Source organism: Archocentrus centrarchus, chromosome 5 (assembly GCF_007364275.1).
Source record: "Archocentrus centrarchus isolate MPI-CPG fArcCen1 chromosome 5, fArcCen1, whole genome shotgun sequence".
Lineage (NCBI taxonomy): Eukaryota > Metazoa > Chordata > Actinopteri > Cichliformes > Cichlidae > Archocentrus > Archocentrus centrarchus.
Window position 1 is genome coordinate 18,880,459 of NC_044350.1, and position 23,588 is coordinate 18,904,046.

At 41.1% G+C, this 23,588-nt stretch overlaps 3 protein-coding genes across 7 annotated transcripts; 2 read left to right on the forward strand and 1 right to left on the reverse strand.

Annotated features, from left to right (window-relative positions):
* Nucleotides 1-360: 360 nt before the first annotated feature.
* On the forward strand, nucleotides 361-16,976 carry tmcc1b (transmembrane and coiled-coil domain family 1b). 4 transcript variants are annotated; one of them, XM_030729994.1, is made up of 9 exons: nucleotides 361-507; nucleotides 1,792-1,934; nucleotides 5,156-5,332; nucleotides 7,530-7,573; nucleotides 10,379-11,158; nucleotides 12,954-13,373; nucleotides 14,826-15,310; nucleotides 15,404-15,539; nucleotides 15,615-16,976. In XM_030729994.1, exons 5-9 carry the CDS (start codon nucleotides 10,556-10,558, stop codon nucleotides 15,927-15,929), a joined length of 1,959 nt encoding a protein of 652 aa, XP_030585854.1. In that variant the 5' UTR covers nucleotides 361-507; nucleotides 1,792-1,934; nucleotides 5,156-5,332; nucleotides 7,530-7,573; nucleotides 10,379-10,555; the 3' UTR covers nucleotides 15,930-16,976. The 4 variants fall into 4 exon arrangements, with proteins under 4 accessions (XP_030585854.1, XP_030585851.1, XP_030585855.1 ...); XM_030729991.1 differs by lacking the exon at nucleotides 1,792-1,934; XM_030729995.1 differs by lacking the exon at nucleotides 1,792-1,934 and having other exon boundaries at nucleotides 10,893-11,158.
* A 950-nt stretch (nucleotides 16,977-17,926) lies between these two features.
* On the forward strand, nucleotides 17,927-20,568 carry LOC115780758 (transmembrane and coiled-coil domains protein 1-like). Its single transcript, XM_030730153.1, has 4 exons — nucleotides 17,927-18,069; nucleotides 19,547-19,906; nucleotides 19,979-20,108; nucleotides 20,230-20,568. The coding sequence occupies exons 2-4, from the start codon at nucleotides 19,587-19,589 to the stop codon at nucleotides 20,542-20,544; spliced, it is 765 nt and encodes a 254-aa protein (XP_030586013.1). The 5' UTR covers nucleotides 17,927-18,069; nucleotides 19,547-19,586; the 3' UTR covers nucleotides 20,545-20,568.
* Nucleotides 20,451-22,352, reverse strand: h1m (linker histone H1M). Of its 2 annotated transcripts, XM_030730157.1 has the most exons (6): nucleotides 22,239-22,352; nucleotides 21,911-22,146; nucleotides 21,736-21,835; nucleotides 21,623-21,666; nucleotides 21,356-21,458; nucleotides 20,451-20,534 (listed from the first exon to the last, which is right to left on the reverse strand). In XM_030730157.1, the coding sequence occupies exons 1-6, from the start codon at nucleotides 22,330-22,332 to the stop codon at nucleotides 20,527-20,529; spliced, it is 585 nt and encodes a 194-aa protein (XP_030586017.1). In that variant the 5' UTR covers nucleotides 22,333-22,352; the 3' UTR covers nucleotides 20,451-20,526. The 2 variants fall into 2 exon arrangements, with proteins under 2 accessions (XP_030586017.1, XP_030586016.1); XM_030730156.1 differs by lacking the exon at nucleotides 20,451-20,534 and having other exon boundaries at nucleotides 21,202-21,458.
* Between the last annotated feature and the right edge of the window lie 1,236 nt (nucleotides 22,353-23,588).

Here is a 23,588-nt window from a genome sequence, read left to right on the forward strand (position 1 = left end):
TGATGACAGGTGAGGCCGTGCCTCACCTGCCTCCCCTGACTGCACGTCACTGTCCTGCATGGTTTCTTTCTATTCTTATTTCTCAAAATTAAGATTATTTTGTAACTAAATAATCTTAAATTTATCTTCTAGTTCAACTGACTGATTAATCCAAGTTTGAAATTGTGCATTTATGTTGCCATTAACAATCAAATTTAAATATATTTCGTGTAAAAATACAGACCTAAACAATCCCAGACAAAATACTGTGTTTAAAATAAAAAAAATAAAAAAAAAAAAAAAAAAAGCAGCCACACCTGAAGACATTCACTTGAACGCTGCAAGGTCAGTGACGTGTAGACCAACATCCCACCTGCTCCCTGGATCACCTGCATGGCTCGTATACGGGATGGATAGGCCGAGAGCGCTCTACCGCTCTGACGTCGCGCACGCTATTTGACGTCACCGTGGGAGTGTCCACCATCGTGAGAAATGAACGGTCATCAACACAATCCTCTGAGCGCCCATGTAAGTTGATGCCAGCAAAACATACACATTTTTTTTTTGTTTTTTTTTTTTTTTGCGAACTGCTGTATGAATGAAACACGTTTGTTTTATGTTGTTATCCGACGCGCACGAACTCTGGGGTTGATTCACTGTTTGTCCGATTGCCGCTGCCGCCTGGCGATGAGCCTGTTTGTTGCCTGTAGCTAACGATGGCTGAGGCGATGTTGTTTAGCTTTGAGAGCCTAGCCAGCCTGCTGCTAACTGACAGCCGTGAGTGGCCAGGCGGCGAATAAGCGCCTGATTTTGCAGCCGGGGTATTCAGGGTGGGCGATGTGGAGTGTGTTTACATGTGTGTGCTCACTAAAAGCGAATTAATGCTCATGTACCGTCATGGTTTAACTTCGGGGGGACAACACCCAGGCCTGATTGAGTGATTATATGTGTATGTATATATACATAGTGTTTACAGTCAGACCGGCATATTTACCATTAACCGCTCAGGATATTACATTTAGTTGAAACTAAACGATTTTGACTTTGTCCTCCATAAAGCTGACACAAAGAGTATTACCTAACGCAAAGCTACTCTGCGAGGACTAAATACGCCACCATGAAATACAAGAAGGTGTGATTAAGAAAGCCTTGTGGGAGTATGTGACAGATGGCCACCCAGTACCTCCAATCTAAACGTGTTCGAGATTTTCACACCTGTAGGGACCGTCCCCGCCTCCCCTCCTCCGATGCTGGTGATGACAGTTTGTTTCTGTTGAGAGATTATGGATTTTAATGGTTAAATTTCACATGGCAGTAGAGTTTCCAGTATTTATGACTCAGCAGCTTGGTAGTCTGCTTGTTGTTCAGGTATGACTGCTGGTAGATGATCACAGTATGTGAATTTGATGGTCATACAGGCAAAGTCATTATTGTCATTATGCAAGCATAACGAAATTATAGACATACATGTTTACAATTTCGTTATGCCTCCATATACATGAGTTATTGACAGATTATATAGATATATGAAGAAATACAGAGAAGGTCAGAGGGAGTTGCACTGTGTTTTTGGTGGATCTAGAGAAACCATGAAGGGGTGTCAAGAGGAACTGTGGTACTGTATGAGGAAGTATGTGAGGGTGGTGAAGGACATGTATGACAGCGAGACAGTGGTGAGGTGTGCAGTAGGAGTGATTGATGGGTTCAAGGTGGGGGTGGGATTACATCAGGTACACCTGCTTCGGATGTTATGGACTGATAACATCTGAAGTGGGTGTCAGGGATCAGCTCATAGCCCCTTCTTGTTTGCAGTGGTGATGGACAAGCTGACAGAGGAGGAGTCTCTGTGAACTATGATGTTCACATATGACATTATGATCTGTAGTGAGAGCAGGGAGCAGGTGGTAGAGAGGCTGGAGAAGTGGAGGCAGGCTCTGGAGAGAAGAAGAATGAAGGTCAGTAGAAGCGATACAGAGACGTGTGTGAATGAGAGGGAGACAGGTGGAAAGGTGAACATGCAAGGAGTAGAGGTAGTGAAGGTGGATGAGTTTCAATACCTGGGGTCAACCATCCAAAGCAACGGACAGTCTACAAGAGAGGTGATGTCCTCCTGAGCGTCCTCCTGAGAGTGCAGGCAGGGTGGAGTGGGTAGAGGAGTGTCAGGGGTGATTTTTGACAGGACAGCAGAAAGAGTGAAAGGGAAGATTTACAAGATACATATAGATACATACTGACAGATGGAGTGTGACAGCTTTTGGGAAGATGTTGTGTTTCAGTGCGTTAGTCATGTGTTGTAATAAAACAACAAATAACTGTGTATTAATGTTTAATTTTATTGAAAAGGGAAGACTCCTGCAAAACTGCTGCATATCACTGGTGAGCCTGTCATAAACATGTGTCACCTTGCACTGTGGTCATCATCTGGTTAATGCATTCAAATCAGGGTTGCTGGGGTAGGTCCAATGAACTTTAATATGAAGACACATTATGAGGCTCAGCAACAGTGAGAGACGGCCTACACTCTGTTCTTTGTGGTTGCAGGATGCACACATACTGTTAAATCAATTTTGTCGCCTTAATAGGCAAAACAACACAAACTGTTCAGAAGGTAATTGTTATATGGTGGCTGTAAAGAGCTATGGGAACTCCTGCTTTTGTGTGTCTGTTGTAAAACATATTAACTGCATTTTAAAAGCTTTGGGTGAGCTTCCGTGCAACACTGGTGATGGAAGCAGGTGTTCAACATACACTGTAAACCCGGATAAGTTGAATCTACTTAAAAAAACCAAGGTAACTCGTTGCCTTAAATTTTTTAAGTAATGAAACAGTTTATTTAACTCAGCCTGTTAAGTAAGCACTACTCTATTTCCATTTGAACTAAATTGTATGTTCTAATTGACCAAACTTATCTTTTATAGTTCATGAAAAAATAAAATGTCTTTTGATCAATCAATTCCCCCTATCCTTTTCATGGTTGTGTGGGCTGGAGCCTATCCCAGCTGACAAGGCAGTAAGATGCAGGGTACACCCCATACAGGTCAGCAGCCTGTTGCAGGGCTGACACAGACAACCATTCACACCTGTGGGCACTTTAGAGAGACCAATTAACCTAAGCCCAACAACTGCATGTCTTCAGATTGTGGGAGGAAACCCATACAGACACAGGGAGAACATACAAACCCCACACAGCAAGAGTCCCAGGCTAAGGTGGAATTGAACCCAGACCTTCTAGAAGGCATTCTACCTGTGAGGCAGCAGTGCTAACCATCATGCCACCATGCAGCTGCACATTAAGCCAGTCTGTTAAAACTGGTATAAACTAGATTTTTAGCAGGTGCAAAACTTGACGATATTAAGTTGTTTGAACTCAAACACATGATTACAATAAGATAGACCATCAAAAAGTACAGTCTACTCAGCATTAACAAGTAATGTTCACATTCTAGGTAATTTTAAGTAATATGAACTCAGTATTTTTAAGTGGAATCAAAATTTGGGTTTACAGTGTAGGGAGCTGTCCCTTTATCCTGAATTTTAAACATGACCTGGCCTAACACCGCCTAACACCACCGCCGGTATGCACCGTTGAGTCAAATGAACGCCCTCCGGCTCCCTACGTTAGCTTGTTAGCCACTAGTGGAGGAGCCAAGCCTTCAAATCGGTACAGCGATGCTTTCTGACTTTAACTAACACAACGGTTGGTACCACTCTGCAATGAAGCCATAGATTACACGGTTGTTTTCTGAAAATGTCCGACAATAGTTTGCTTTTAAAGCCCGGGCCCACCGATATAAAGCTAGCGAGCTGCTAATTCCATCCTCTTCTTATCTCTGGCTAATGTTAAACCGCTGGGCTCAGACTATTTGCAGTAACTTAATAACGTCACGCATACAGACAAGTATCTGCATACATAATTTACTTTATCACTTCATCTCCTTTTTAATTTTTAAGCACATGCGTTACTACAGTTACCTCACATGTAATGACACCGAATGCACCTGTAACCCCTCGAGCAGTGTAATTACCTAACGAGGCTTGTGTACTCATGGTTAAAAGAAGGGCGTGTTATATGGTTTTGTCAGTGTGTTTTCTTCTCTTACCGTCCTTTATTTCAAAATGAATGAGTACAGAGAGAGTGTGTTCAGGGGAAATGAATCAATCCATAACAATAACATGAACAAGAACAACAAAAACACGCCAGGGAACATTATTAATTCATGCAGCTGCATTAAAGGAAGGGCGTAAACGTGCTGTCATCTCCTTTGGTTGAGAAAATGAAATACATTAGCCCAATATACAGTTTGATTTCACCTCTGTTAACTTTTTTGAAGCCAGACAGAACAAAGTGAAATCAGTGTCAGTGCTATTAATAAGTTTATAACACTTGACACTTGACAGAATAACTTTTGTGTAGTAGTATCTGTGTGTGATTTTTTTTTTAAAGGAGGCTTATTTTATTTGTGAGTACAGATTCTGTTCACTCCTTGTGCAGATTATTCTTACATGCAGCAATGTTTACATTAAAAAATATATTACTTATCTATGTTTGTTGTTGCATCATTGTCACATTATTTTATTTCAGCTTTGGCTCCATAAACCTGTCCAGCACATAATCTCCTGGGGCTATGCAGCACTATTAATTAACATTACACAGTTAATTAAGCTAAAAGTCCTCGAGGGCCCTGTGCTTTACAAAATTAAACTACATGTTTTCATTTTGCCATCCACAGACTTGTATGAGCTTCTTGGGATGAGGGCATGGCTGTTGTTTTGGATTGAATATTAACTATTTAGAGCCTTGGAGGGACTGTTTGTCGTGATTTGGTGCTATATAAATAAAATTGAAATGAATATTAGTGGCCGTAGTTTGTTGTATGCGCTATTAGGGTCATTCCTTGTGGTTTTCACTTTAAACCCTCATAAACTGATTTAGTTTTTAGCCATATGAACGTACAACAGCAGTGCAGAAACACTACTACAGCTTTGCTTTATAAAGTTGTTATAGTTAATTATCAGTACTTAATATTTACTCTCCTTTTAGTGCAACAGCTTGGCTGCTTGGGGTCTTAATAATATTGACCATGTATCGCTTATTATTTATTTTTTATGTTGTTTTTAAAAGCACAAATTTTTTATGTCTCTTTTTAATGCTTGTTTTTTTTCTTCTTCTTTGCAGCATGTGATCTTTCTAAATGTCCATGGAAACAGTTGACTAAAGTTTGACAGCTCTTCTGCCAGCTTTAATTTGGGAAAAATTACCAAGAGGAATCAGTGCTGGATATTTGCCTGGATTACTGAGCTTTTTTCTGTGGCAATAGATGCACAGAGCTGTTGCTCATGACTACATTTGATGGTATGTCTATCTTCAGGTACCCTCCTGCTGATGCACGTCCTTTTATCACTCTATAACCTCTATTTATTTTTTTTAATATCCTTTTTTTGCATATATAAATTTAACCATTTCAGAACAGTCATTCCAGTTTCTGCCTGTACTCTAAAATTTCATCATAACTTTCTCCGGTTAAATCAAGGATTAAAAGAATGTTGTTAACCCAGTTTTCAGTAATCGGTATGAATAAAAGTAATCTCAGTAATAAGACATGCCTGCGGAAGAAGACTGGACTTGCTGTCATTTTGCTGTCATGCTCTTAGACACGAACAGCTCTCGCAGTTTTCCGCTGCAGGAACTTGTGAGTTGTTTTATAGGGCGTCCTGCAGCGATCATACCAGAGGAGCTGCCCTCTTTCAGTTGTGAAAAAAATGAGTCCAAGCAGCACTGACTGGTTAAACTCTGATAACCAACGATAACAAGAAGCACCTTTTTCCCCCTGAAAACCAGTAACTTAGAAGAAGTAAGATGATGAACCGCAAGTACTCTTGCGGTTTCAGCGTCCTCAAACCGCATCGTGCCTGCCGCTAGTTTCCGCAGTGGAAAGGCACCTTAAGTAGATGATGTGCCTTTGCAGCACTGCATGTACAGAGAGTGATGGGCGAATGTTGGCTGACCCACTTCAAAGACAACACTTTGCCCTCAGCCTGGAGGACTCGGATGCCTTTGTATTTTTATTGTACATGTAGGATGTTGTTCCCCGTCTTTATTTGTCTTATTTGAACATTTGTCTTTATGCAGGTGATTCAGGGTAATAATAGATGGTCAAAGAGATTCTGTTTCTCATACCAGATGAAGTTTATAGTTTAATCTGTTGGTTATGTAGTTATGTAGATAAATGTTATTCAATACCTCTAACTTATGAGCTGGTAATATGTGCACCTCTGAGCTGAAGCGGCAGACATGAAAACCAGCAGCAGCAACAGGAGTGAGGCAAAACACTATTTTAAAACTAAACAGCAGCCTTATAACATGTTGTTCCTACAAGAACTGGTTAAGAAATCTCTTTTCATTATTGAACTGTTCACCACCGCCTACTCTTAAACAATGAGCTTTCTTCTCAGACGCTGCAGGTCTAAAAGCCGGACCAGCATGTAATGAGTCACAGTATCACTAATGGAGCATTTCAAAGGGTTTTCTGGGCCGCTTTGCTCTGCTGGCTTTGTTAAATGATACATACATAGCTGTGCTGACTCAAAGGATCATTTTTCTGTTTGTCTGCAAAGTAACTCATCCTCAGTCTCTTTAAGCCTTGGATGTTTTCTTCATGGCTCGATGAAACCCACAGCACACTGTGTCTTGCAAACCAGACCGGCCGCTCATCATAAAGTTCCTGCTGCAGAGTAAGCCGTGTTATAGCCTTAGTGAAAAAGCAGCATCCACTGTAATGTTCTATAGGTTATCATGGTTAGAACGACGTACTAAAGGTGGAACGTAGCAAGTGATTATTTGATTTAGAGAACATCAAACCTTTTAATTGGTGATCCACTGCTGCTCATAAGCACTCTGATCAAGGACAGGCAGTGATTTTGCGTACTTCAAGCATGCAGAGGCATGGCTCGAGACCTGTTAAACTGCCTGTCAGTGACATAAGAAAATGGGTATGCTTGAAAATTGTACTTAAAGTTAGCAAACTCTGCTATTTGTTTTTTGAGCTTTTACCTGAAAAACGTCTTCAAGTTTACGTTGAATGTTGAAGGATAGCGTTCACATTTGTGGGTCTGTTGGTCTTTAAGTAAAGCAGGACAGGAGGTGTCTCTCTCAGGCTCGTATCCCCACCCCCTCTTGTATGTGTTGCAGATGAGTTGTGCAGTGACAGCTCCTTGGAGCGGTCCATGTTTTCATGTTTATTACTCCGTGAGTCTAGAGCTGATGTCTTGTCTTGTTGGCTGCTGGAGTGTATGTAGAGTAGTCGCTATTCAACAATAACAAGGCGTATTAAACATAAACTAAAGGTTTTAACCAAAGGTCCACTAGGCTGTTGAGACTTTCTAGTGGGCGGCACGTAGGACGCTGATAAGTTGTTTGTTGCAGTGTTGGTTTGCATATCCATCATTCCACTCATTAGTGACCGGGAGGCTTGTGTTCAGATCTGTTTTTCTTTTCCTGTTGTTTGAACAGTATAATTTATGTTGTTGTCTGTGCTTTCTGCTTCATTTAGCCAGTCCTGATTTGTGAGTCAGAAGAGGAGAGGCTGGGCTGATGGTAAGCTCCCTGCCAAACTATCTCACCTTATCTATTGCTTTCATTCTCACTGTCTCATTACACGTTGTTAAACCCAAAGAGCTGTGTCAAGTACAAACTGACATTTAAAAGCCATGTACCTGGAGTGGCCCTCTATATTACAGGATGTAGCCTTCTTATAAAATGAGAAGCAAAGTGGGGAGGCTGCTGTGGATCGTGGAACAACTTACTCAGTTGAGAAGTAGATTGTAGTCACTTTCCATTTAGATCTTCATTTACATTTATTTTACATGTTGTGGTCTCTTTGTTAGCATCATCCAAACGTTCTCTATTATGCTGATTATTTGTTTCTGTAAGGAACACTTTCTGAAATGTAATGATTCAGTGATTTTATACCACTGGGCATAAAAAAAAGCAATGGAAAAAGTACCAAAACTATCTTTGCGTGTGCAGTAGAAGCATTTCAGAAATGGTTCCCAAAACTTGTTTATTTTGTAGACTTTGTGTTTTTGCTTTACTGGGTTGGCACAGTCAGATATGAAACATTAATTCTGGGTTGTGTGTGTGTGTTTTTTTTTTAATGGTATATTATCATATTGTTATTATTGGTAATAATTTTTTTGTGTAAGTGAGCCTTTATATAGGTGTGAAATCTCACATTTTTCTGACAAAAACAAGGAAACACAAATATTGTATAAATCTGTAAAAAATATTTTTAAAATTAAAAGTTATATTGTTTTTTTGGGGAGCTAATGGTAAATGGACTAGTTCTTATATAGCGCTTTTCTACTCTAATCACTCAAAGCGCTTATACAACTCATTTGCATTTACCCATTCACACCAGCACTTCCACATATAACTAAGCTAAGTGCTTTTATTGTCTAACATTCACACACATTCATACTCCAATGCTTGCGTCGGAGAGCAACCTGGGGTTCAGTATCTTGCCCGAGGATAGCTTGGCACGCAGCCCGGAGCAGCCAGGAATCGAACCTGATTAGTAGGCGACCTGCTCTCCCTCCTGAGTTACAGCCACCCCTAAACTGAACTTGAGCCGGCATCCTGCACTTCTTAGAAAAGTCAGAAATTAATCAAACATAACACTGAATCATTAAAACAAATTTTTCTGATCAGGAATTCTCGTAAATAACTGTAATTTTTTTTATTTTTTTTTTTTAAAGTGTTTTACTATTTTTTTTTCTGTTTTTTTTGTAAAATGGTAAATTTGAAAATTCATGGATAACAATAATTCTATTTTAGCATTAAAAATATCATTTTGATTAAAGAGCTTGTGAATACTCGGAGATTAACGGTGTAGAAACACAAAAATGATTTTGGTAATCATCAGTACTGTTAATTTAGGACAGCTGTGGCTTACACCTCACACTGGGTGGTGGTCCAATACATTTGTTAAATGCTTTTATATAGATTATACAACAACTTCAAGTCTTCATAAAAAAGAAAACATAAATGAAATACAACAACATGACCAAAACAATGTGTAATCTAAATATCTCTCAACAAAAATAAAATCTTCGGCACATGGAATCGGTCCAGAACAGGCTGCCTGTTGTACTTTAAGGTTAGATTTAATGACGCTTTTTGTCGCCACTGGTAGCATTAATGTTTCCATGACATCGCAGTGATGTGCAGCTTTGCAGCAAACTGTATTTGGACTTATTCTTCCAAAAAAGAAAAAAGCAGGCACATCCAAAGAAATGAAAGAAGGATGCTAGGACAAAAAAACAATAATGAAAAAAGATTAAAGTCCGCACACCTAAGAAGCTCCTGAGAAAATCTTATTTACCTCGAACAGGAGAGTTACGTTTCAGGCAAACTGCCCTTCCATTTTCTCAGGAGCTTCTTAGGTGTGCGAACTTTAATCTTTGACACATTCGTCTGTCATCAGGCAAGATTCCTTTACCTTACTGGATGTAGAGGAGCTCACTGAGCTCCGCTCGCAATGGAGATATAGAATGAGCACAAATGACAGCAAAACATAGCAGTTTTATTTTTAAAGACCTTTGTGGTTGATACAGGAAACGCATGCGGTGTAAAAATCTCCATATAGCAGACACACGGCCTCTCTTGGTCACAAGTTATTTTGATGCATTCCTGGTTTCTTATTTTCTAATCCTCTGTCCTCGCTGCTGTCACAGGCTGTTATTCTACCTGGGTGGCTATAAGAATTTTGTGCAGCTATTAATGTGAGATATAGTAAAAAATAGTTCACAAATTACTGTGCGCCATGGCGCTTGTCTGTTATAGAACATTTATAACTATAGTGTAGTAGTTTACACATTTGCTTGACAAATGAAAGGTTGCCTGTTTGATTCCAACCGAAGACACAAATCCCCTTTGCGGTTGCATCAGGCATGCAACCACAAATCAAACATGCCGAGCTACCAGCTGTGGTGACTCCTTGTGAAAAAGGGAACAGCTTAAAGTAGCTTTATTTGTAGATTATTAATTGTTGCCTTATATTGATTTTTCATCATATGATTATAACTGAGTAAGAAGGGTGCACAGTTACTATAAGTCCTTTCCTCTTCCTATACCTCTTAATGAGCTGCAGTATGTGTTGTACATGGCTTTTCACCAGTATAGTGGTATTTCAAAAATTAATATCACGTGTGAAATTCCATACAGTTCATCTGTCCGGCACTAACTGAAAAGGATGCAATCATGTTGAACTGCAAGAAAAGGTTCTGTCTGTGCCAACCCAGTTTTTTGTTGCTTAGTATTGTTTTCAATTTTTCTGCTGCTTATTATGTTCCTCACTCACTGCTGCATGTCATAATTTATTTTATTTTCCTTTTGTGGTAGACAAGCATGACATTGAGGCAAGACACAGATGCATGCCCACTCAAAAGGCCCAACTGAGCGCCATCCCCTCTGCTTCCCTGCTTTCAACCTGCCTCTCAGAGGGTGGGGTGTCGACGGGGCGTAGCTAGTCTCCTGCACACCCCAAGTAGAACCTCACTGTGAAACTGGAGGTCTCAGATGGATCAGGGTAGTAGTGAGCAGAGTCCAGAGGAGCCGGACGCAGGAGGGCGAGCGGAGCCGGAGGTCGGCAGGAGGGCGTCGGAGTCAGAGCACGGCTTGTCCAAAATCACCCATAATGCCCTGGAGAACATGGGAGCGTTGGGCCATGGCCTGAAGCAATTCTTCCAGCCACAGCGCCGACGCTCCTCCGTTTCCCCACATGACTCCGCCTCATCCTGCACAAGCGCCCCTCCCTCCGAACCCACTGATGTAGGGTCAGAAGTAGGGGACACTCCCGCCTCCTCGGCCCTCCCTTTGGATTCTGACACCCCTGCCACTTCCGCCCCTCCCGCAGCTCTGAGCCGTGTTCTGCAGCAGATCCGAGGTCCACCAATGATAAAGCGAGGCACCAGCCTGCAGAGCCGCCGCAGCAAGGCGGGGGTCACTGGGGATCCTCCCCAGAAAGGTAGCCCACAAATCCACCGGCGCAGCACCCATGAAGCCCTGCTGCAGGCTGGACGCCCACGCTCCTCCTCGACCACAGACACACCCAGCAGCAGCCCAGCCTTGGCTGACATGCTGCTGACCTCTGGTTACCACTCCACTGAAGAACCCGACAAGGTGAGTGTCTCAGTTTCAGTTTTGATTCTTGTGATAAAAATGGGACATGTTAGGGATTTTGATGGTAACAAATTTACTTGTCAAACAAATGAGGAAAAAAGTCAAACTGGTTAATTAATGGGCTAGTCAACTACTTGCCAAAGTCTCTAGGAGATACGGTATTTGACAGCTTGTGTGGCAGTTTGTGTTATAGCTGCTAATTTGTATGCAGGAACATCAAAATTAAGTGAGTTGGGCAAACTTGTTAAAAGGCCATTAATGCTTTTGATGCGCAGGGATGAACCGCTGAGTGGGGAGATGAGCTGTCAGCAGTGGAAGGTCAGAGATTGCCTTTGAGTGTTTGGTCACTATGTGCTTTAAGCCTTTCTAAATTTAGCTTTTGCTGTCTGAGTGTACTTCAGGTCATAGTAGGCTTGAAGGGAGAAACAAACTCAAACTTGTTTGTTTGACATTTAAGTACAGTTATGAAAGACTGGATGCCCTCACAATGGCAGGAAACTCTCTTGAATGATTATTGGCAAAAAAAACCAACCTTTTGCCCTGTAGCTTGTAATCAGCAGTTCTCAGCTAAAGTCCTCTTATGGCTCCCCAGCCAGTAAAAACATCTCCTTAGGACAACATTTATTATCTCATTGTTGTTACCAGGTATTGCAACAAGTAGACACTACAGATGAAGAACAAATTCAAGTTAAGGAACCAGTTCTTAATTGTATTTCTACTGGGTGAGATGCAGGAGTTTATATGAACAAATAGTAGATTTATAATTAGTTTTTGCATGTGACCAAACATCCTTAATAAGACTGAAAGTTTACACAGAATCACATCCATCAGTGTTGCAGTCCTCTGGCTTTATAATAGGCGGGGGGGTGTTAAAATGACTTTTTAAGTCTGATACCAAGCTCCACCAGTCAGGATCACTAATACAAAACTCACGTAGGAGGAAAATTCATGATTTAGGTGGTGAAACAACTCATAGTCCAAAACACAAAGTAGTTGGTCCTATTTATGCTATTGTCATGTAATCTGTTTGACCTTGTAGTCTGGATGGATCAGCTTGACTGTTGCATCTGTAATAATCACAATTAAAACAATAGTGGGATTTAGCTTTGTAGACGGTGTCAGATTATTATGCAGTTGTTCTTTGATTCAGCCATGTTTTTTTTTTCAAGCATGTTCAACCCTGCAGTTGAAATTTGAATCGGTCTTCCTGTTTTATACGTTATTAGACCTTGTTTCACCTTTGCGGGTCACGTCATTCACTTGGCTGTATGAGTAACTTTCGGTCATGGGTGTTGGCTCTAGTGTTCATTGATTTTCAGTTTGAGATTTTCAGTTTCTCTTTCCGCTTGTGACCTCAGGGTGAGGGTGTTAGGTTTTGGAATCGAGTTACTTGTCCTGGACTTTGTAACTAGAGTACCTGCCAAGGGGTAAAATTAAAATTGCTGTCATAGCAATGTCTCAAACCTGTGTTAACGAGCCCTGTTTTGAATGCTTTTTATGACTTACGTTTATGTAATTTCACCTGTACCTCCTGGAATTGGAGCTTGGCGGTGATAGTTAAGGGGAATTTTTATTAACAGATGCCCTCTGCTGTTGTGAATATGCAGTTACAGATCACCCTGAAAGGAGCAAACCTGTGTGCATGGACTGAAAGAGAGAAATGATGGTGCCATTTGCACTAATTGTGCAGTTGCTGTTGATATTTTAAGCTTTCAGTGTATGATATATATATATTAAATATAGGGTGTATTTTAAATGGTTAAACGCTTTTCTCCTGTTCACTTTTCTTGAACAGCTTGATCGTTACGATGGATCTGCCCCTGCTGTGTCACCCAATGCCCTCCCATACGGCGCAGACGGGTATGATGTGGTTGACAGTACCCCAGACCCCCAGCGTACCAAGCAGGCCATCGCTCAGTTGCAACAGAAGATCCTCAAGCTCACAGAGCAAATCAAGATAGAGCAAACCGCACGTGACGACAACGTGGCCGAATACCTGAAACTTGCCAATAATGCTGACAAACAGCAGAGTGCACGCATCAAACAGGTGTTTGAAAAGAAGAACCAAAAGTCGGCTCAGACTATCCAGCAGCTGCAGAGGAAGCTGGAGCACTACCACCGGAAACTTCGAGAGGTGGAGCACAACGGCATCCCTCGCCAGCCCAAAGATGTTTTCCGAGACATGCACCAGGGGCTGAAAGACGTCGGAGCCAAGGTCTGTCTTCTTTAAATGTTTTTTGCTGCTAAAATCTGGTCTCTTGGGATTTATTTAAATGTTTTAAATAATTTCATTTTCATAGCTTTCCAAAGCTTTGTGATCATCCAAGTTGTTTTCATGTAGCATCATGTAGTTTGTCAAGCAAAAGTGTAACCAATAAAATTATTAGTAGCTTATTCTTAACCAAGTAAGACAAACCTCTGCATTAAGACTTGGGCATTGTGGGAGTTACTTAAAATACATCATACTCACAAATACTGCATACTTAGTGCATAATACTGTCGTAATACTACATAATAAGGTTTGTCAGAGCAGTCATTGTTCTCACTGTTGAGATTCTTGAAAAAGACAGCACTCTGTTGGCTGATTGGTAAAATCTGTGACTAGACGTAGGGGAATACAGTAGAAGTGCTTACTGTGTAATACCCATATTAATTATTTGTATCATAAACTTTTATAAATTTTCTTTGATCAGGTTTCAGGTCACCTGCCACTTGACTTGATGCTTTAGTTTTTGTACAACCTGCCCACTGTTAAGAGGTAGAAGTACATAAACATAAATAACACACTAGTTATTCTGCCAGTGTCATAAATCCTCAAGTTCTCCAGCTGATAGTGTTGCAGTGAGATATTTTTGTCCTTTTTACTCTAGGTTACCTGATACTAAATATCATATAGTCTCACTCTGTGGCTACACTGATCACATGCTGAGTGGATGCTGCAGCATCTCACCTGGTTTAAACAGTTTTGGTCATTTTATTGAGAGTGTGAGTGCAGTAGTGCACATTAGCCACATAGCAAAAGTAAAACCAAACTAGTCCTCTGTTTTTTTTTTTTTGTTTTTTTTTTTACAAATATTTATTTTAGATTAAACATTTTTATTAGTGCTTACAAGCTGCTTAGTTACTGCAGACCTTCCACAGTCTGCTATAGAGCCAACTCGACAGGAAAGCTCCTGGTTGGAACTGCCTGGGGTATTTTTGTGTGGACTCTGCATGTTCTCCCTGTGCTTGTGTGCATTTGCTCCTCCCACAGTCCAAAGACAAGCCTGTTGGGTTAATTGGTGATTCAAAATTGTCCCTAGGTGTGAATTTGTGGTTGTCTGTCCTTTGATGGACTGTTGAGCTGTCCAGGTGTACTCTATCTTCTGACTCATGTCAGTTAAAAAAGGGATCATTACCCCCACTGCAGATGCCAACTTTCCCTTCAACAAGAACCATATGAAAAACTTGAAAAAACAACAGTTAAAGGTCAAATTTTTGTTTGAGATTGACCCGGTCCTACACAGAACATACGTACGCTGCAGACATAGCCAATAAAAAGCTGCATTTCCTGGGTGTGTACTCTCTGCGAACTGTCCAGATACACTTGGTGTTTAATGTAGGAAAGCCTTTTTACAGTATATCATGATAGCATCCTGAGTACTGACCCGATCCTGCTTCACTACAGGTAACAGGAGGCCTCTCCAGCTTCTCTCAAGCAACCCATTCTGCAGCTGGAGCTGTGGTGTCCAAGCCGAAAGAAATAGCTAACATCATCCGCAACAAGTTTGGCAGCGCTGATAACATTGCTGCCCTGAAAGACTCTCTCGATGAAACCCAAGGAGATGAGGGCATTGGCCCTGGGGGAGCAAGGGCCCTCGGAACCGGGCCCTTGCCATCCAGCCCAAAGTATGGCAGTGATGATGACTGCTCTAGTGCTACTTCTGGTTCTGCGGGAGCAAACAGCACCCCTGGTGCTCCAGGAGGCCCCCCTAGCTCCAAGGGCAACACCCTTGATCATGCACAAGCCTCAGGCTTTGATGCTATACTCCATGAGATCCAAGAGCTTCGGGAAAACCAAGGTCGGCTAGAGGAGTCCTTTGAAAATTTAAAAGCCCACTATCAGCGTGATTATACTATGATCATGGAGGCCCTGCAAGAGGAACGATACAGGTAGAGTTGTCATATACTCTGCAGTGTAGTAGTCAGTTTATATAGAGGGACTTGTACCGTTTGGAAAATGTGTTGTTTTGCACTGTTTTGCAGGTGTGAACGTTTAGAAGAACAACTGAATGACTTGACGGAACTACACCAGAATGAAATTTTGAACTTGAAACAAGAACTAGCCAGCATGGAGGAGAAGATTGCCTATCAGTCGTATGAAAGAGCGCGAGACATACAGGTGAGCTTTGCTAAAATGAACATGTGTGCTGTTATTAGAGCTCTTTGACTGAGAGTTTTGTCTCTTAACTTGCAGGAGGCACTGGAGGCTTGTCAGACACGCATTTCCAAAATGGAGCTGCAGCAGCAGCAACAGCAGGTGGTGCAGCTGGAGGGTTTGGAGAACGCCACGGCGCGGACTCTTCTCGGAAAGCTAATCAATGTGCTGCTGGCTGTGATGGCAGTCCTTTTGGTGTTTGTGTCCACGGTGGCTAACTGTGTCGTCCCCCTGATGAAAACACGCAGCCGCACGCTTTCCACGTTGCTCCTCGTAATTATCCTCGCCATCTTCTGGAGGCACTGGGAGGCTATTTCAGAGTATCTGCATCGCTTTCTTCTGCACCCCAGATGACCGGGTTGGAGAAAGCACATTTAGGTGATTTAGATATGAAGTGACCGGAGGTTTGAAAGCGATCATAAAGGAAGGACACTGGCCTGTACGGGGAGTTGAATCTCAATAGTCCTACCTTTTCCAGCAGCTTCTCAAAACACTCAGGAGGATTACAAAGCTGTCACTTTGCCACTCTCTGAAATACGTTTTGAGAAGATTAAGAGGATACGGAGAGAAAAGGCTGGATGTTTGACATTGACTTTCTAACTTCGGTGCAGTTGTGGCACGAGCATACTGTAAAGGGTGAACGGAGCATAGTTGAAGGAGGGGCTGAGAGAACTGCACACTTGATTTCTCTCTTCTGAGTGAATTTGTTTACATGTGGAAAACTTTTCACTGTTTCTCCACAGAAGAAAATATTATTCATAGTTTTATTACTTTTCAGCTGATTCAAGTGGTATTGTTTTGAAGTTACTGCTATTTTTAATACAACTGATTGATGGATTTTTTTATTTTCTTTTTAACAGTAATGAGCCTGAAGTGTTCTGCAGAATTAGTCGCTCTCGCTCTCTTTTTTTTCTATGTTTTATTTCTTCTGGTCTTGTGATTCTATTTTTTTTCAGTCTGCTTTTCATTTCCCCTTTGCTCTATCTTTTCAGATTTCAGCTTGTATGACCAACTCTTCTTCTCTCTGCTCACTACACTTTAAAGTACAGGGTGCTTGCACATCAGCTACATTGCTCTGGGTCAAATGGGTGTGGGTTCTTGTTTCTACTGGATGTCTGAAGTCAGTAACACTGGTTATGGCACAACCAGGATATTGCCATCATGGAATTTTGTGTTCGGAGTTGCAGTCATGCAAACTGGACCCTACAATCCTGGTGGCTTTTCCAATGCAGAAGAATCATCTATGAACTGAATTAACATACTTGAAGAGCGGTTAAAGTGCTCAAAGACTCAGTGCTTCCGTACTGTTTCTATTAGTGACAATGAAATAGTAAGACTTTTAGTTGATTTTTTTTTTTATTTTTTAATTAAAGATAAATAAATTTGTTGTTTTAAAAAGTCTAACTTCTATTGCTCCTTGGTCACCTATAAAGATCTACATTGGGAAAAAGGTTTTTTATGCAATTATTCACAGTAAAGAGGGTTAATCACAATGAAAACTAATGGAAAAACAAGAAAAAGTGCTGTGGTTATAAAACTGGACATGATAGCATCACACAGCTGCTGCAGATTTGTCGGCTGTACATCCATGACGGGAATCTCCTGTTCCACCCCATCCCAAAGGAAACCACTTTGAGATGATTTCAGTTTGGTGTGTTAACCTGCGGGAAGCAGCCATCAGAAGGTGGACACGGTCAGCAACAATACCCACATAGGCTGCGGTGTTGCTCGGTTGGTGCTAAGGGGCCCAAAGTGTGCCAAGAAAATATCCCCCACACCATTACACCACCAGCAGCCTGAACCGTTGATATAAGACATGCTTTTAAATTATTTACACCAAACACTGTAAACTACCTCTGAATGCCACAATGGAAATCTAAACTCCACAACCAAAGCCACATTCAAAGTAATGTAAATCACCTTTCTTTCCCATTCTGATGCTCAGTTTGAACTACAGCAGGTCGGCTCGACCATGTCTGCATGCCTAAATGCACTGAGGTGCTGTCACATGACTGGCTGATTGATATTTGCATTAAAGATCAGTTAAACAGGTATACCTGTGGATGGTGATTGTATACTCGAGCAGTTATTTCTTAACCTTTTTCATCTGGTCAACATGGCACTGATAAAAGGGGCTAGAGTGTGTAGAAAGTAAAACCACAAAGTCAACAGATGCACCCCACACAGTCCCATAAAATCTGTCATTTTAAAGACTTCTTTCTCTGAGGATCATGGATGAAGGTGAGGTTGTGCTGGGAACTGCCTCCTCTGCTTCAGACCTTTGACCCAACCTGATTTAGAGCTTTCCTCTGCTGAAGTGGCTTTCAGTGAATTACCGCAGGTTTTAGCCTGATTCTGTCTATTTTACATTGCTAAGCAACATGAACGTTGGCCAGTGCCGTTAGCCGCCGACGGTTTACTGGATGTACGGCTTTGATTTAGCCAAAGTTTAATAAATACCTGTGAGGAAACAGACGGTGTCATTTAAAGCAAGGTAAGCATGTAGCGAGCAATACAACACTACACAATCTGCGAAAAATAATTTTCTTGCTACATGAAAATGTCGGGTTAGGCTCGTTATTGTCGTGTAAACACACACCGTCATTAGGTGTGGTCACCCTCTTTAAATAATGGCTAAATCATTTTTTTTAATTAAAGTTTTCTTTTTTGCCGATATTTTCAGTGTTTGGTTCAGTTATTTGTCTTTTCTGAAAAACGTGGAAAAATGAGTTAGGCCATTATTTTAAGAGGTCTGAGGATGTAAGTTTACAGACCACCGCCAGGGGGCAGCAGCAGCACAGGAGGTACAGCGTTAGGTTATTTGGGAAGATTATGTAGCTTTTTTCTGTGTTTTGGTTTCTCCAGAAAAAAAAATATTGTGCCCAAGACTATCTGGATTTTATTAGAAAAAAAAATGAAGCAAGTAAAGACACTAAAATGAGATGCTGTCCGGTAGTCTCATACTCCTCTCACACTCCTTTTGGTCTTATAACTTGTAGCTGTAGAGGGTGGGAAGTAAATATAGTAATATAGTAATACATTTAATAACTACATATACACAGCTGACAAATTTGCAGCAACTGTGTGATGCTATCATGTCAATATGCACTAAAATCTGTGAGAAATGTTTCCAGCACCTTGTTGAATCTGTGCTGTGAAGAATTACATCAAGAGTACTCGCAAGGGGTATGTAAATAGCTGATGAGTGTAGATGAACATAATAATTGTCAAATGCTTCATGAATTCTAGAAATCTTATTTTTTATTATTACTATTATTTTTTTTTACATTTCCTTCTGTCATGAAGTGATACTGACCGGCTGTGATGATGGTCTTGGGGGGACAGTCCAAGTCAGAAGTCCTGAGTGCATTTTTTATTCTGTCTCAGCCATTTTATCAACATAACTTAAACACTGACATAAAGATCAAATATGATTTTTTAAAATTATGCATACTATCTACATTAGATTATAACCACACACACACAAACTCATATGTAGAGCTCTAAATTGAGAAGTTAATCCTTTTAGCATATATGGTGTGCCAAAACGAGTTTTTCTTTTAGAAGAATTTTTGGCATGTTCTAAAGAGGTTTTAGCTGGAGATAAATGAAAGCATTGGATTTAAATTCTTCATTTTAAAACAGTTTTGTTAATATAGATCTCACCTAATTAAATATAGTAGATATTTGTATTATTTTATTATTTTAAATAACAGGTTTGATCAGTAAGGTCACACAGATTGATTGCTTTATACTGTATTTTGACAAATCGTGCCTACGTACAGTGTGTAGTCACCCCACAAAGGCCCATTTTGAGCCAGGATAAATTTTCAGGTTACAGCAGCAAATCTGTTCAGCATGCTGTCAATCAAATCCAATGAGTAACAAACCGGAGGCATCTACAGCTTCTTTCAGTCCACCTTCTCTGCTGCTGTGGTGCACACTGAGCAAAAATTCTCCTTCCTCCACAGCAACATTGGCTGCACTCAGAACACTGCAGCTCTGAATGACATGGATGAAAGCCAGGGAGAGGAGGGTACTGACCCTCAGGGAATAATGACCCCTGGCACTGAACAGCTGCAATCCAACCTGGATTATGGTAGTAATGATGAAAGTCCTAGTGCTGCTGGAGGAACCAGTGAAGGATCTACTGGCTCCAGGGACTGTACTCCTGACCACACAAAGGCCTCAGCCTTTGATGGCGTACTCTCTTACATCCATGAGCTTCAGGAAAGCCAAAGACAACTTGAGGAATCCTTTGAAAGCTTAAGAGACAGCTACCAGCAAGACTACAGTTTGATCTTAGAGGCCCTTCAAGAGGAACAGAGCAGGTAGCATATTACTCTATAGCACGACGTAGGGTGAAACCATCTCCAGTTTTAATGCAGTGTTATGTTTTGCAGATGTGACTATTTAGAACAACGACTCACTGATGTGACAGAACTGATTCAGAAGGAAGTTTGGAACATGGAAAAAGAACTAGCTACCAAAGAGAAGTTTGCTGATCAGCCTTATGATACGCAAGATTTTACTGTAAGTCTCAGAACATTTTGAAATGCAATGACAAGAGACGTTCCAGTAATTAAATGTGATGATCCAGCCTGTGGCCTCAGCTTGGTCATTTGAGCACTTAAATTGTGTCTCTGGCCTGTAGGAGGTGCTGCAGGCCTGTGAGACACGTCTCTTCAAGCTGGAGCAGCAGCAGCAGCAAGAACAGACGATGCAGCCAGAGAGATGGACAAATACCACACATCTACTTGGAAAACTAATAAATGTACCACTAGCCATTATGGCTGTCCTTTTGGTGCTGGTGTCCAAAGTGGCCAGCTGTGTGGTCCTGTTTGTGAAAACATCCCGTCGAATTCTTTGCACACTACTTTTTCTGATCCTTTTGTCGTTCCTGTGGAGGCACCAGGAAGTCATTTTAGACCATCTGTTTCTATTTCTGCACTCAGCATCCTGGAAATGAGAAATAAACTGGATTCAGACACCACTCTGACATCTTTATTCATCTAGTAGACCAGGCCGTGAAGTAACATTTAAACTGAAGGATTCACTCATAGGACATGAATCCACATTTTATAGACCAAGGATCATCACAGAACTTATGAGTGACCCAGAAGCAGTCTGCATTCCCAGGTGCTTGATTTTATACACCTGTGGCCGTGGAAGCGATTGGAACACGTGAATTATTTGAATGGTAGAGTGAATACTTTTGACAATTTAGTGTCCATAATGCTGCATGCCATTTAGTGGAAGCCATTGACCAATCCCTCTGCAATGGGAGATTATGGGCTCTGAAACACATGCAGAGTACAGATATTCAGGCAAAATCTGTAACTTGGCAGTCATATTAAATTTATGCACAAGTTCAGCGCCTGTTTTTGGAACAGCATTATAAACTTGCAGTTATAATGCAAGTTAGACCCTCAGTATTCCCCCTGTTACAAAGGCAGGGGGTTTGAAGTGAATTATGAGCCGATTGTCAAAGTCACCACATTTGCAATGCTAAGGTGCAGTTAGCGTATATATTCAAGAGAAAGGTACTAGAATATGCTCCAATGTCAAGAATTTAAAATGCACACTAGTTTTGAGATTTTATTTGACAAATGTTAAAACAGTCTAGAATCATAAGTTCACTCTGCAGCCTTCATCCCCTCATTTCCCATTTGATTTAGAAACAGGGATGGTACTGTCTGCTTTGGCAGCCTTGGCTCTTCCAGTCTTTGCCGCCTTGGTTTTCTTTGCTTTAGTTTTGGTTGCGTTAGAGCTTTCCTCACCATCCCCAGTTACTTCAGCTTTTTTAGCCTTTGGCTTCTTTGCTGGAGCAACCTTTGATGTGGTAGCTTCATCCTTCTTTGACCTTTTGGGAGGCTTTGAGTCCTGAAAGGTGACGAAGGAACACATAAGATAAAGGTGCATTTTTTTTCCTCCTGAATATTTAAGGACACATCAAATCTTATGCATTTGGAAGTAAACTGACATGCCCAGCATCCACAGGATAATACCAGCCCCCACCTCTCACCCTAAAACACGTGCCTTCTCACCTCTTTAGACTTGGCCTGTCCGTTTGCAGCATCCTTCGTGGCACCTTCAATAAGTTATAAGTTAGACACCAAATAAGAGCTTAAATTACTGGTCAGTCACTGTTCATTCATACCCGCTTTGCTGAGCTTCTTGGCTCCATCCTTTGCTACTTTCGGCGATTTTTTCATACTAGCCGCCCCGTTTTCAGCTTTCGGCTTTGTCTTTGGTGCGAGCTTAAAAAAAAAGAGGATAACTATCAGATATTTGACGCCCTCCTTCTGGACGCAGCTGCAGATTTAACATCTTACCCTAAATCTTCGTGTGCTTGTAGTCATGTTGGAGTTTCCGGGCTTCACCAGCGTTCCGGTCTCCAGTCCCTTCTTCAAGTTTTTGCGAACCAAAGTCTTCAGCCTCACCGGATCCACCGACGGGTATTTTTCTGTGATGAACTTCTGGATCGCGTGGGATGAAACCCCTTTGCGCGAGTCCAACGCTTGAAGCGCCTCTTCCACCATAATCGCCGTGGATGGATGAGGCGCAGCATCTACACACAGCATATTTACACGTCATTTAAAAGGGTTTTGTTTTATCTCAGTTTTAGACGACCGTCTGAGTTTTCCTGGTTTGCGCACAGACCTGATTTTTTGTCAGTTCTCGCGTACGCCGGCTCTTCACTTGAGGACGAATCAGACGGCTCAGCAGAGGCTGCTGCTGGCTTTTTGGGAGGCATTAGGCAAAAATCTAAAATTAAAAACAAGTCACAATAAAGGCAGACAAAGCAAAGTCTAAAAATAAAAAAAAATGCTATGTTTCCTTTTATTGTCTGTTCACTGGCTCCGTTTTTATACAGTTGCTTCCGGTAAAATGAGACCAGGTGAACCACATCTCACCAGGTGCGGTAAATTAGGATTTGGAAACGGTAATGACTGACGGGAGTATGATTACGTTAAAGACAGAGAGGGAGAGAGAGACGCACGGTGCTTAATAAATGTTTTAGACCACCACCCAGTGTGAGGCTTATGCCACAGCTTCCCTAAACTAAGAATACTTTTGTAATGAAAATCATTTTTATGTTTCTGTAATCGTTAATTCACCAGCATGCCCAAGCGCTTTTATCAAAATATTTATAATGTTAAAATAGAATTATTGTTCTTATCCATGCATTTCCAAATTTACTGATTTACAAAAAAACCCAAAAAAAAAAAACAAAAAAAAAAAAACAGCCCCCCCAAAAACCAAACTGAAAAAGTAAACAATGCCATTATTATTATTATTTTTTTTTTATTAAGAAGCCAAATTACAATTATTTACTTGCATTCAGAAAAAATAGTTTTAGTTTTAGTGGTTGAATGTTATGTTTGATTAATTTCTGACTTCTCAGAGAAGTCCAGGGTGCCAGCTCAAATTTGGGTATAAAATGTGAATTTTTAGCTTTAAACAAGTTTTTGACAGGCTTATAAAATATTTGCATCTTCTTGTTTTTATGACAGGTGGTCTAAATTTGTTAAGCACTGTATATTAAGTGCAATGTAATATTTCTTTCACTGTGCTTGGACTCGGTTTATCTTTTTGGAAATAACCTCTCTGGCATTTGAGTAAATCCTTTCACATGATACTGAGGAGGCAGGGGTGCACAGGTATCCCACAGCAGGCCTGTGTTTGGACATATGCACCTCTGCCTAGATGATACCCATAGATGAGGTAGTGGTAAATGGACTAGTTCTTATATAGTGCTCTTCTACTCTAATTGAGCACTCAAAGCACTCATATACCCATTCATACAACAGCTCAGAGTGTTGCCACGAAGGGGAAACCTTTCACCTTTAGCAGCTCCATTGAAACCAGCTCATCTGTGTCACAGCAAACTGGTGAAACTCCAACATGAACACTAACAAATTTTGCAGGTGATTTTGCATGATTTCATAAATGATGCCAACACTCGAACCATTACCTGAACATAAGCAAGCCTCGACACACGTTTCATAA

Coding starts and splice junctions, on each gene's coding strand:
- LOC115780758 (XM_030730153.1), top strand. CDS start 19,587: ATGGATGAAAGCCAGGGAGAGGAGGGTACTGACCCTCAGGGAATAATG. Junction 19,907..19,978: donor CTTCAAGAGGAACAGAGCAG/GTAGCATATTAC, acceptor TATGTTTTGCAG/ATGTGACTATTTAGAACAAC. Junction 20,109..20,229: donor ATGATACGCAAGATTTTACT/GTAAGTCTCAGA, acceptor TCTGGCCTGTAG/GAGGTGCTGCAGGCCTGTGA.
- h1m (XM_030730156.1), bottom strand. CDS start 22,332: ATGCCTCCCAAAAAGCCAGCAGCAGCCTCTGCTGAGCCGTCTGATTCG. Junction 21,836..21,910: donor CAAGCACACGAAGATTTAGG/GTAAGATGTTAA, acceptor TTTTTTTTTAAG/CTCGCACCAAAGACAAAGCC. Junction 21,667..21,735: donor CAAGAAGCTCAGCAAAGCGG/GTATGAATGAAC, acceptor AACTTATTGAAG/GTGCCACGAAGGATGCTGCA.
- tmcc1b (XM_030729994.1), top strand. CDS start 10,556: ATGGATCAGGGTAGTAGTGAGCAGAGTCCAGAGGAGCCGGACGCAGGA. Junction 13,374..14,825: donor TGAAAGACGTCGGAGCCAAG/GTCTGTCTTCTT, acceptor GCTTCACTACAG/GTAACAGGAGGCCTCTCCAG. Junction 15,540..15,614: donor AAAGAGCGCGAGACATACAG/GTGAGCTTTGCT, acceptor CTTAACTTGCAG/GAGGCACTGGAGGCTTGTCA.